Source organism: Hylaeus volcanicus, chromosome 7 (genome assembly GCF_026283585.1).
Source record: "Hylaeus volcanicus isolate JK05 chromosome 7, UHH_iyHylVolc1.0_haploid, whole genome shotgun sequence".
NCBI classification, from domain to species: domain Eukaryota; kingdom Metazoa; phylum Arthropoda; class Insecta; order Hymenoptera; family Colletidae; genus Hylaeus; species Hylaeus volcanicus.
Window position 1 is genome coordinate 996,957 of NC_071982.1, and position 13,392 is coordinate 1,010,348.

A 13,392-nucleotide genomic window follows, 5' to 3' on the forward strand; every position below is an offset into this window, starting at 1 on the left:
TCCATGTCATAATAGAATATAGAGATAGAGTAGGGAAGCCAGGGAAAAAAAGTGTAACACGAATGGTAAACAAAAAGAAGATTCCATATCCTTCGCATATCCTCGAACGACGCGCGCGGTGTTACATTGAGAAACTTGAAAGTAAAAATAAATTTATAATTTACAATTAATCTTATTCTAAATTTCACAATCTTTATTTGGAATACGATTTATGACCAACCTCCTGACCTTTCAAATTTGATGTATGCCAGAAGTGCAAACGAAAGCAAATGTAGCATAAGATAAAAGACAACAAAGCGTCGAGGGAACACAAATAAACAATGTTTAGTCTTTTGAATATACAAAGTTGAATACTTCGCAATTATACGTCTTTAGTAGTTGTATCAAGATAATCATAAAACGGACTAATTGCTATCAATTTATTATTTCATCGCTTTAGATCGACCTGCCCCCCCTCTCCCCCCGCCGCCATCCGGTCATTTTACACGAAAAATGATTAAAGTTTGAAATTACGACGCTCGTCGAACTATACGTTTTAATAAAGACGCAGGACAGATACAAATGATAAAGTTTTTCGAAGCTCAAAGTGAAAGGTCCTCGAATAATAAAATATACCCGTTGTGGAAAAAAAAGAGTGTAGCCGTTGGAGGAATTCTCGTCAGATAATGTGATTCATCGCTTCGGATAAAGATAATTCTGGTTATCTTTGTATTAGACGAATCACGCGTGAAATTGTTACTTTCCAGCCGATGAGAAAAATGTTGCAATCGATAGAAATATACAGAAAATTCGTTCAATCGAATTAATCGTTTCGGGAGGCTCTGATTACGTTTTGACTATTTAAAAAAAAAAAGAAAAAAAAAGCGATTACGTCACAATACCTTCCAGCGCGTCACACTGATTGCGAGCATTACTTAGCAGAATGAAAGAAAAAATAAACGAAAGCTATCGAAACGAAGATAAGCGCAGGAAGAGCGAGTGACGACACATACAATCAAAAAGATATCAGATTTTCGTAAATATATTTATTTCAAACGATAATGTTTACAAGATTTAACATATATAGAGCAGACTCCTCGCAAGAACTTAACGCAAGAAACAAATTTTCTTTTCGAGCACTGAATCGTTCTTATTTTAATAAACAGCTAAGTTCCTGGTACTATTTTTTTGTTTTTGCAGAGTATAACGGATAGAACAAACAGTTAATGGTTGTTAACGCTCGATAATATGTTCATTCTTACAATTCTTCTGTTAACACGTAGATCCTTATGTAATTATCCACGAGGTACTTTTCATATAAACACGTAAATACTAAATACATAAAGTGCACGAATACGTAGCGACATACCTGAAAAAGGATGTATGTACATCCTCGAGTATTCTCGAGTGTCACAAAAAAATCTCAATTTAGTGCACCATAGGTTATCCATAAGTCTTTTAATTCCAGTGTTTAACTAACGAAACCATGTTGTTGGTTATCTACTTATAATAAGGAAAAGTGTTTACTTGAAGGAAACGAGGCTTTTAATACAGCTAGTAACACTATGTTATTAGTCGATGTCGGTGTGAAACGAACGTAGAAAGTCCTCGAAATTACACTCTTCCTATATGTATAGGCTGTTAGTGTTAAAAGTTTCTAACGCTTACCCAAACGAAATCCTTGGAGCCTCGAGATCGTTCAATCCATTTGTACAGATTGGAATCCAGTCGATTCACGGTCCGTAAATCTTTGGAACGTGTTGTAAAAATGTTTCCAAAAGGGGTCGTTTTGTTGTCAGGGGGAAGCGTTAAACTGTCAGACAGCACTGTCACGCACAGGCTTCGTCGAAACTCGATGTATCACTCGCATGTTTCCGCAAAGAGACGCCACGGAATCCTGTGCCACCGTAGACATTTGAGGAAAAGAGAATCGCGAATTTATTCAACGCGGCCTATATACAACGGATATAAACTGCAGCGGGGAATAATATCGCACGACGAACGTTCCTTCTCCACTGGACGAACCGAAGCGAATTGCGAAAGTTTCACGCAGTGACCGTGGTTACCTCGTCGTGCCCGAACTCTCCCGATTCACCGACCGTTGCTACGCTGTGATTGGCCCATTTCCCTCTAGTCGACTGGACGAAATCCTGTCCCTTCCATTTCTGCTGCTCGCCCCGAATGCTAAGGTAACAATCACGACGCACTCGGTTCGGTCAATTTCTAACCGTCAACGAGGAATCCTCATACGATTCCTTTCCTTTTCCCTTTTTTGCGAGACGTGATGTATTAATAGAACACACTGTATTAATGTTAACGCTTGAAAAGGCGGAACACTGTCATTTCTTCACGAACCTCTGATCCAAGTATTTCAATTAACTTTTGTCCCATTTGTGCAATCTGTGCAATTGTATCGGCAGTCCTACCTTTCTATCTCTTTCAATCGCGAATAAGTATCGCTTCGTTTTGATAAATGAAACGTCGTTTCGTTACATTTAAAATGTGGGGCTTATTGTTCTGGATAAACACAAAATTTTGGTTTTTCATACGAAAAGCCACGATTCTTACAAAATTCTCTAGTTTAGAGAGTTTAGTAGTTCCCTTGTTCAGTAAAGCGATAGAAATATTAATTCAATTGAATTTTACGGAAATTGAAATTTTTTTTTTTTTTAATCGCTAGGTCTTATGAAAAAGCGCGTGCTGAAAAAGTTCATTTAAATTGCATTACTTGGCAATACCTTGGCATTTATTGAACGTAAAGAAAATCGTTTTGTAAACAGTATACTCTTCTGTGTGAATCTGTTAAGCTGTATATGTATACAGGGTGTCCCAAAACTGTTGTAACACCTTGAAAGGGGTGGTTCGGGAGGTGATTTGAAACAACTTTTTCCTTAGCGAAAATGTTGTCCGAGGCTTCCTTAAGAAGATATTAACAGAAACCTCCACCAATTAGAGCGCGAATATGCCGGTTGAGCGTAGGCTACGCGCTAGGCGGCCGCGCTCATACGCTACTGCGACCGCTCCATCGGCATCCTCGCGCTCTGATTGGTCAGTGTTTTTCGTTAATATCTCCTCAACGAACCCTCGGACAACATTTTCGCTAAGGAAAAAGTTGTTTCAAATCACCTCCCGAACCACCTCTTTCAAGGTGTTACAACATTTTTGGGACACCCTGTATAGTTTATACATATAACCACCACTCGACTATAGTTTCGCAAGCAATCCAGTACAGTCAGTTAGCTGATTCGGTCAGCGTCGGACATATTATACGTTGCTCGCGTGTTTACATTATGTTAATCTCAACAGCTTTGTCAATCTTTAATTTTCAAAGTTTCGCATCTGACTTTCGTTTAAACTATATTTTCGTGTGTTATCCCGAGACTATTAGTTTCCATTATTTCGTAACGCATAGGGCTATGCGGCATAGCAACCTCATCGCAACTGCTCTTTGAGCGACACTGGAAGAAATGCAGCATGAAATAATGCGCATTGGCAGCGGTGATGCCAGAGATGACAGACTGGACAGACTGTCATCTAATGACTCCAAATTGAGCATGCGTATCGGAAAAGGCTGAGCACGCAGTAGTGTAGCTATAGGAAACGATGCTTGGTCCCAATTCTTTTCTACTTCTATTATTGGATGCATTTAGCAGATTGTGTAGACCTCAGCGTCCTTGTTCAATAAATTATTATTACTCAGCAGAGACAACTGTTGAGCGATTCTCTTGGATTCTCTGCTTTGATTCGCCTATTCGAATCGACTAAACGAGCGAAAATAGAGAATCCAAGAGACTAGACGAATCAAAGTTGGGGCGACTAAGGTGCCAGTTTGATGGTCGTATTAGATACATTACTAACGTTGAAAACTGCGCATGATCGAGTTAGAGTTCTTCCTGACGTCACTGATTGGCAAAAGTTAAATTTCGGAAGCAGTGATCTATGCGTTCAACTAATTGGTATTCGATAAAATGTCTCAAGCTTATATTCATGCATGCGAAAGAGCAGAATTGCTAGGATTGCCAATACCTACCGAAGAAGAATGGAAAGAGACAGAATGTGCAGAGGGTGAAATTCGCCTTGACGAGGACGATGATGAACTCATTCAGGTAATCACGTTGAGTGATAATAGAAAAAATACTATGAAACTACTACGAAAGACTAACGTACCATAATTCATTGCTTCGCGATATTGTTACACACTATCAGAATTTATCGTTTTTACGCCGTGGTATAATTTAACTATTTACAAGTCGTAATTATTTAACGTTAGATTTAATCATTTGTAGAATTTGGATAGCTCAGATGAAGCTTCGCAACGAATCAGTGGTGGATTAGATGAATTAAATAGTATCCTTAATGCAACACAGAAAAAAATTAACAGATTTAAGGTAACACTGTTAATTATATGTTCTGCAAATTTCATTAGACCAAATTATTCCAACTATCAAATTATTGTTAAATAATTTTGTGTTGTTAAAGTAGTAATTCATAAAATTAAACTATAGACTGTATGTGGTAGTCTGGGTACTCTACTAAAAGTAAAGGTGGGATCTCGAACGGATATCTCGTCTGATGAAAAAATCACTGAACGAAATCACAACGAAACAACAAATATTCATGATGAAGCAACTACTAGTGAAAAAGAGTCGACAGAAGAATTATTGGATGACAGAAAAACCTTGGATAATGTAAAACCTGTTCCATCGACGCCAAAAAAGGTAGACATTAATGAAAAGATGGGATCTCATTTGGATAAATTAGATTCACTTATTACGAAAGCAGAAAATGCTCAATACTCTATGCAACATCAGGCAAAGCAAATGAAAAAAATCCTAAAGTAATTTATTCTAACATTATTAGACTATTTCAACCAAAGTTAAAATGCTACCTTTGATGTGATGCTAGTCATGAATGCTTGGTATTATAAAATTCCAATTGTGTTTACTTAGTATGCAAACATATTATACTAAAATATTTCTTAAACACAGGTATGAGAATCTTTAATGAAAGTTTTATATTTTAAAAAGCTAAATGTTTCATTTGCTTGATTGCTCGTTATATTTTGATTGTATATCACTATGTTGTGTATAGTATACACAGTCTTAAAGAATAACACAATAGTTTTTTTGAAATCTTAAAATATAACTATAATCTTGAAAAATTTATATATAAGCAAGAGACACAATAATAATAAATGTACTACCACGCGATTAATAACATTCCTGTTGTTTAGTAGTAATGTTAGGTAGAAACTGTCTTCCTAACATATTCGGAGAATTGTATCTATGCAGTATAATGAAATTCCATATCATAATAGAATATACTTTATTAAAATGCTAGCTATTACAGATTTTTACTAGAAATGCATCCTTATCAATAAGTTTGAATATTTTTAAACTCTCATATATTTCTTTCTGAGAGAACAATTAAAACAATCAGAATGAAGCCTTTCTATAAACTGCTAAAGATACAACATATTTTGTGTTAAAAATTGAATTATAGATATATATAATATATATATAATTATATTTGAAATTTGAAGTTATTAAATTATAATAGTTAATTATAAATTAATATTTATATAAAATATAAAGTTCTCCTTTTTTGCTACGTTTAAACTTATGTAGTAATTTATACCACCTCTGCTTGAAAATAATGTGCTTAAATTTTTTGATGAAAATAATTTAACAAAGTTCTTAAACAATAATATATATATATACCTGTTAATTAATTACATTATAACAAAATCTTGAAAGCTATAACGCAACGTTTTATATGTATGTATAGATATTATAGTATAACATTAAATTATCTCTATAAGGGTAAACAATATTAGTATTAATATATATTGAAACAGATTTTATATAATTTTATGCAAGAAACAATACCCTGCCTAAAGTTGACTGAATATGTACATTAATATTATCTTACAATAATGCTATTGATATAATGTGTATGCAACTGTTGGAAATAATACATTATTGTTATAAAGATTATAGAAGTTATCACAGTACCTGAGTTCAGGTATTAGACAGTATTAATGTGCCATGTACTTATATAATATGGTTTGTTAAAAAATTAATTAGCTTCTGCTGTAGTAGATTTTTATAAATGCAAAGTTATTACTGTTATATTTATTTAAAAAGAAAAGATCTTCTAATAAAATCATCATTTAATGATGTTTATCTATATTTTAAAGACTAAATTATATTTTTACATTAACAATTACATAAATTAGTTATAGTATTGTATATCTTGAATAATTGTACTATTTTTTACATTTATGCCAAGGCAACTACCATTGCCTGTGTGATAACAACGAGTAAACATACGTTTAAGAAGAAAATATGTTGTACAATGAAAATATTTTATGACATATGTCTTCGAATATACCATGTATATTGTATGCTTTATACAGTAGCCCATTCCTTAAACTTAATTTTTATATTTATACTAATTCCGTTAAAGGAAACTACATATAATTTCCTATAATAGAAATATTATAAATATAATACGTAAGGATAAACATAATTTTCATTGTATTTAGTTCAATTGTCTCAAAAATGTATTTTTCTGCTAACTTCGATTGAATTAAATAGTAACAACTGTACTTATTAAATAACAATAAAAACGGATAATTAAATACACGCTTCAGAAAACAAAATATTCATAGGCATTGTAATTTAATTTCAGAATTTCATCTATTCTGACATTTTTCACTGAATTATTCAGTTAGTCTAAATACAAGTCTTTAGATTCTTCTAGATTCTAGTAATTTTCGGAGAAATTCACTAGCTAGTAACTCCTCTGTTGCGACTGTTACGTGTCTCGCTTGTGTACACACCAGTGCGCACATGGTGCGAAGTTTTGATAGGTGCTATCATAACCTCAACCTTGCAATGCTCGCATTATTGGACATTATATGCATACTTGCTCACACTTGTCATTACATTGCCTATTAGACAGTGATACAGTCATTTGCCCAGTGAATACAAATATTAAACAAATTTTACTGTAAATTGTGTACATATAGTTTTATTAGAGTGCACAAATATCTTAATGAATCGTTCATTTGCTACATACATAAATAATAAACAAATTTAGTAAATGCAATATTAAATAAAATGAATTTCCCAGCAATTCAGAAATGCATCTTATCAAAGTGCAAAATTAATTTTAATACCTATAGAAAAATTCATACTACTTTCATACATCATACAGTACTAATAAAGCCTACGTTCTGTACGAGATTAAATTGGCAATGTACTCATAAGAATCTTTTACACATCACCAAACTTCAATTTGAAAGTGTTAAACCTAATGTAGAGTTACCTGCAAGCAGTGTGAATTATTCGGCTCTTCAATTAAAAAAGAGGCCGAAGAAACGACAAAAACCAATTTCCACCGAAGATCGTATTGGAGTAAGTAATTACTAAGTTATAGAAAGCTTATATTTATCAATAACGATAGTGAAATTCTGTAAGATTTGCTACATAAATAAATAAACTGTAATTGTTTGATAAATTTAAACTAACCACTTTTTTTTGTTTACAGGAATGGAACATATTAGCACTAACTACTGCAGAGGAATACGACCTTGAAGGTTTGGTGCAGGCCCTATTGGAACAAAATTTATATGTACCTGATACTATATCTTCAACAACTAGCTGTAAGTTTTAAACAGATATTTCATAAATTTAAGGTAGTACATTTATTAAGTTGGCCAAAAATGCTGTTCAGATTTGAATGCTCAATTTTAATGCATTTTGTAGTTTCTTGCACATGAAAATTTCCTATAAATGCATAAAACTCTGCAGCCTACTAATATTTAATCTATTATCTGAACTACTTGGTTTTCGGAACTGCCTTGTACCCAGACATGTTCCGATAAATGAGATTTTACTGTAATTATGTTAGAGAAAATTCTTATTAGAATAATACAGTGAGTATAAAGTATCTTCCTACCTTAAGTATCGTTACAGTTAAATCAGACGTTCGATATATTTCAAATTGGTTGAAGTCAGTGAAACCTAACCTTAATGTAAATATTCAAATTCACATTTAGGTTAAAGCACGAACGAAACAGGATAAAATTTACATTTCGATACATTTTGATACATTTTTGTAGAGCTTCATTCGACATAAAACCGCAAAGGGTTAAATGTTTAAAAAATTCAAAACTTTGTACTTTATCATTCAGGTAGAGAACATAATTGATTCTGCATACTTACAACGTGCTGTTACAATAATGTTATTTAGTGTTTTAGCTGCACATTTATTTAAAGGTTACCAAAGTGAAGAAAAGGATATGCATGCTCTATTTTATTTCAAACAATAGAAATTTTACAGTGAGGTTATGTTTGAAAATTTGCATTAATTATATCAGCGACGATTTGATATCTTTCGTATATTATTAGAAATGTTTCCATGTATGCTTGATTTCTATGATCTTCGGTTTAATGTAAGAAAGAAAAAAACAATATGGCAGTTATTGTGGACAATAATTGTTATTCGTACGTAATCAAATCACATGGTTTTTTCTGTGTTTAATTTCGCACATGATATCCGAATGATGAGGCTCAATCGTACATACATATGTACATAGATTAATAGTGATAGAACAAACATGAAGTGATTCAAAGAGCGTTGTAAAATACATTGTGAGATGTATAAACAACACAACCGTATATTCGTTTAAATGTTTTTGAAACATATAAATGAAGTTTCTTGTAAAAAAACGTTAAACAGAGATAAAGTAAAATTTTATTTTTCATAAAAATTGACATAGTAAGGCTGCACTTTAGTATGGCAGATTAAAATTATTTTTATATATTACCTATAGTAATATACTCATCATTTTATATTTATTTAATTTCATTGAAAAGATCATCACTAAATCTGGTAAATAATACCGAAATAAATAAATTAATTAAAAGATAACATATAACAACACTCTGCAACAAAAGAATAATCATGGACTCCATGCTTGATTTACCTTCTTCGGAAAAAGAATTAGAAGGATTAATAGAGAAGGCAAAGGATTGGGCACTTATGCACGGTCTCTGTATGAGATCGAAAGCGAATTTTAACAAAAATATTCTACAATTTGCACCATTCATTCTGATGCCCTCTCCATTTCCTAGAAAAGAGTTCGACAATGCGTGTCACATTCAAACAGTATTAAACATACTTATACATAGAGTTGCCCAGGATTACAATTTTTTGAAAGAGACTTTAGAAGAGACGATAAAAGTTGACAATTTTACCAAAGAACTGTTCAATATATGTAAAATTGTAAATGATAACGGAGGATCAGCACAAAAAATATCCCTTAGTATATTGCGGTCAGATTTAATGTTAGAAACAAATTGTTCACAAGAAGAGATGGAGAAGAATTGTTTGCCGTATTGTTGCTGGAAACAAGTAGAAATAAACACAATTGCTTCGGGCTTTGGTTGGTTAGGACCTGCTTCCACAGAATTACATAAATTTGTATTAAGAGAACTTGGGCATCACGAAAAAATAAAAAATCTTCCAGAAAATAATGCATTACAAATTATATGTTCAAGTATAATAGAAGCGTGGAATATCTATGGAGACCCACAGTATGTTTAGAAATGAAAAAAAAACGTTTAAAGAAACATTTGTATTTTGTATATAGTTTAATGCAATTTATAATTGTTTACAGAGCAGTCATTTTGTTTGTTATTGAAGACATTACATATAATATATGCGATCAACGCTTCCACGAATTTGAAATTAGGAAGCAAAATCCAAATATTAAAGTCATACGTCGAAACTTAACACAATTAGCTGCCACTGCAACATTGGGTTCCAAAATGGAATTGATAGTTGATACTTACATCGTAGCTGTAGTATATTATAGATGTGGTTACGAACCTGGACAATATCACACAAGAAAAGAATGGGATGTACGATTGTTAATAGAAAAGTCTTTAGCTATTAAATGCCCCACTATTCAATATCATTTAGCAGGAACCAAAAAGGTTCAACAAGCCCTTGCAAAGCATGGTGTCATCAGTAAATATCTAAAAAATGAAAAGGCATGTGCTGAAATTAAAGAAATATTCACTGGTAAGCGAATTGTTTTGTACAGTACAAATGATATTGAAATATGTCGATAAAACATTATGTCATACTGTTTTGTGTAGAACTTTATGCATTAGACTTTAACGATCATGGAAATGCTGCTATAGAAATGGGGATTGCAGATCCGCATCGCTTTGTACTAAAGCCTCAACGAGAAGGAGGTTGCAATAACAAATACGGATCAGATATAAAAGAATTCTTAGAATCTGTAAAATATAAACAAGACAGGGTAGCCTGGATTCTTATGGATAAAATTCATCCTCCGATTCATAAAAGCTATATGATTAGACCGGGAGACAACGTTAATATAAAACCACAGGAATTAGTTTCTGAGTTAGGAATATTTGGCGTTATTATTGCCGATGAGAATAATGTGTATGTGAATAAACAAGGTGGTCATATGTTGAGGACAAAATTAGCTACTGCTAACGAGGGTGGTGTAGCGGCAGGATTAGGTGCATGTGATAGTCCACTTCTAATAGATTAAAAAATATTTGTACATATTACAGGAACATTATAAGTAATATTTTTAGAATAGTTTAAGGACAGGTCGTTTATATTAGTTTATTTTATTGTTTTAATAATTACTGTTATGCATTTTTTTTTCGATAAGGTTTTCGTTAACAACGAAAATATTATTAGATTATTAATAATATTATATTATATAGATCATAATATAATTTGCATTTCCTATTTTTATGTGATAATTTGTTATACTATCTTCAACAAATGATTGCAAAAACTATAATTACAATAAATACGATATGAAACTGTTAAAATATACTAAGATTATAAAATATAGGTACTGGGGCATGAATAATAATAAAATAATATACATTTTACACATCAAAGTATTGTAATTTCATTTTTCTCTGTAATTTAATATCATCTACTATTAAACCAATATTAATGTATTTGAAGATGATGATGTTAAGTATTTGGTAAGTGTTGACTTATTCTGTAGCACTGTATCTAGATTATGTTTGCAGCTTTACCAGATGTTATACATGCAGTAGCAAAGTATGAAATAGAAACTGAACCAAGAGAAATCTTCTTTTTTCGAGAAGGTGCCATAGTGATGTGGAATATCTCTACCTATGAAAGTTCAAACATATTGGAATTTATAAAAGAATACGAAGATAATCGTTACTTTGAAAACATTGTACAGTCTGAAAGTGAAGTGATGAGCTATAGTTATGCAGATATGGGGTAATAATATACAAAATTAGATTGATTTACAGGTTTACTATTTTTCAATTTTTCATTCTTTTAATACTTTACAGAAAACGTAGTCATATAAAGAACGGTCACATTATGTTAGCATTGACTGCAACAAATTTAGATAAATATACATTTTCGAATGCAATGGCTCAATCAGTGAAATTAGGGATATGGGAAGCATCTTTAGATAATTACATACATTCTGTAGAATTTGTTACTGACGATTTAAAATACGGCAGAAAACTAAAAATGACTCAACGTGAGGTATTAAAGAACCAAGGAGAATTATTTGCATTGCGACATTCGATTAATTTAAGCTCAGATTTATTAGATACTCCTGACTTCTATTGGGAACGAGACGATTTAGCGATTCTGTATCAACAGACTTGTGCTTATTTTAACATTACAAAGCGTACAAGAGTAAGTTAAAGAAACCTAATGGAGTTTATTAAATAGCATTTATTGTATATAAAATGTAAATCTATATTTCATTTTATTCTATAGGTCATAAATGAAAAAATAAATCATTGCGTGGAACTCGTAGGAATTTTGTCTTCGCATTTAAGCGATCGTCATCATATTCGTCTAGAGTGGATGATAATCATTCTTATCATGGTTGAAGTTGCATTTGAAATATTACATTATATTGATAAATATTTTTCGTAATAGTATATAAAAACCAATCAAAGGTTCAAATAGTTATTACTATGTATAAATCACGTAAATATTCGTTATAATAAAATTAATACCATGTAAGTTGATTTTACATTTTTAATATGAAATGTAACATCATTTTTTGTTAATTAATTATCTACCTGTTTATTATCATGATTATAACAGGCAGTGTATTAAAGTATAAATTATTGAATAAGAAAAATTAATAATCATATTGGTAGAGTATTATTTAATTTAGTTTAAATAATCTACTTCCTAAATAATAAAAATTCTAGACAAACATTTGAGAATCTCATTAGGTATAATACTAATATTCGACATTTATACAGGATACAAACAACGACGACAACCAAGCGTGGCACGTCAATATGTACAATATCGTAGGTACAATTGCAATGTAGTACAAGGACACCTGTTCAATTTCAATGCATTACTGCCGCTTATATTCATCATTATTGATATATAATTGAAATAAGTACACCTTTCGCCACAATGAATTTCAGGTTTTTACTATTAGTTCATAAAATAGAAATGAATAGAAGAAACTTCAATTTGTTTTATTTATAACGTAATTTTCTTTATTTAATATTTCGTTGAATATGGATTACATATTTACGCGTATAAAGTTTTAGTAAATACGTTATACAATAGATTCCAGTTAGCCCCTTCCGATCTTATATTGAATTGCATTCTGAAATCTGAATTATGCCTGTACCAAATTAGCAGCCAATAAGAATCAGGATGTCTGAAATCAATAGTTGCTTTTAATTCATTTTATACAGATATGTCCAGACCAAGCTCCTAGAAATCTGAATTACGTCTGTATCAAACTAGTGCTAGTAGCCAATAAGAATCAGGATGTCTGGAATCAATATTTATTTTCTAATTTATTTTATACATTTCATTACTTTAGAAAGCATATTTGTGTCGTTAAATCAGAGTTTAACTTTATGACTATGTAATCAATTTGTTTTTTATATCAACTTAGAATATACCTTGCCCCTCCCTAACAGGACATGTTCCATTCCCATATTCCTATGACCATGGTTTAACATGGACTCGCACTGTTGCCAGATGTAATTTCATCATGGCTGATAAGGGTAAACAAATTAATATTCCCGAATAGTGCGTCAATGTTGTTACAACATAAATTGCGCAGCATATACTCTACAAAAGATATTAAAATTCCCCGAAAAAAAAAAGAAATATAAAAGTAATTTTTTTTTTTTTTATAACATTGGTCGCAAATTTTCAACATAGAATAATTGCATTGCTTATAAGAAACGAGGAAACTTTTGCCCAACTTTCTTCTTACGTTATTTGTTTACAGAAAAAATGCTCAGTATCGAAACATGTACTATTTACCAAGTAAATGTACGCGTCAGAGACATTTCTAGATACATCCCT

At 31.7% G+C, this 13,392-nt stretch overlaps 4 protein-coding genes across 5 annotated transcripts in view; 3 read left to right on the plus strand and 1 right to left on the minus strand.

Moving 5' to 3' along the window:
* The window catches only part of LOC128879776 (uncharacterized), an 18,079-nt gene extending 14,977 nt beyond the window's left edge, over positions 1 to 3,102 (minus strand). The window contains exons 1-2 of one of the 2 annotated variants that reach the window (XR_008457693.1): positions 1,648 to 3,102; positions 474 to 1,479 (exon numbers count right to left, since the gene is read on the minus strand). The gene's annotated coding sequence lies outside the window, so the exon portion shown is untranslated. Of the gene's footprint in view, positions 1 to 473; positions 1,480 to 1,647 lie in introns of those variants that run through there. The other variant, XM_054129232.1, reaches the window with a different exon arrangement.
* A 694-nt stretch (positions 3,103 to 3,796) lies between these two features.
* Positions 3,797 to 5,198, plus strand: LOC128879786 (uncharacterized). The gene is made up of 3 exons (XM_054129248.1): positions 3,797 to 4,085; positions 4,266 to 4,367; positions 4,485 to 5,198. Exons 1-3 carry the CDS (start codon positions 3,948 to 3,950, stop codon positions 4,818 to 4,820), a joined length of 576 nt encoding a protein of 191 aa, XP_053985223.1. The 5' UTR covers positions 3,797 to 3,947; the 3' UTR covers positions 4,821 to 5,198.
* Positions 5,199 to 6,814: 1,616 nt separating this feature from the next.
* LOC128879785 (required for meiotic nuclear division protein 1 homolog) lies at positions 6,815 to 12,127 on the plus strand. The gene is made up of 5 exons (XM_054129247.1): positions 6,815 to 7,400; positions 7,534 to 7,648; positions 11,079 to 11,298; positions 11,373 to 11,730; positions 11,815 to 12,127. The coding sequence occupies exons 1-5, from the start codon at positions 7,104 to 7,106 to the stop codon at positions 11,974 to 11,976; spliced, it is 1,152 nt and encodes a 383-aa protein (XP_053985222.1). The 5' UTR covers positions 6,815 to 7,103; the 3' UTR covers positions 11,977 to 12,127.
* On the plus strand, positions 7,929 to 11,042 carry LOC128879783 (glutathione synthetase-like). Its single transcript, XM_054129242.1, has 3 exons — positions 7,929 to 9,584; positions 9,668 to 10,074; positions 10,152 to 11,042. The coding sequence occupies exons 1-3, from the start codon at positions 8,953 to 8,955 to the stop codon at positions 10,574 to 10,576; spliced, it is 1,464 nt and encodes a 487-aa protein (XP_053985217.1). The 5' UTR covers positions 7,929 to 8,952; the 3' UTR covers positions 10,577 to 11,042.
* Positions 12,128 to 13,392: the final 1,265 nt, after the last annotated feature.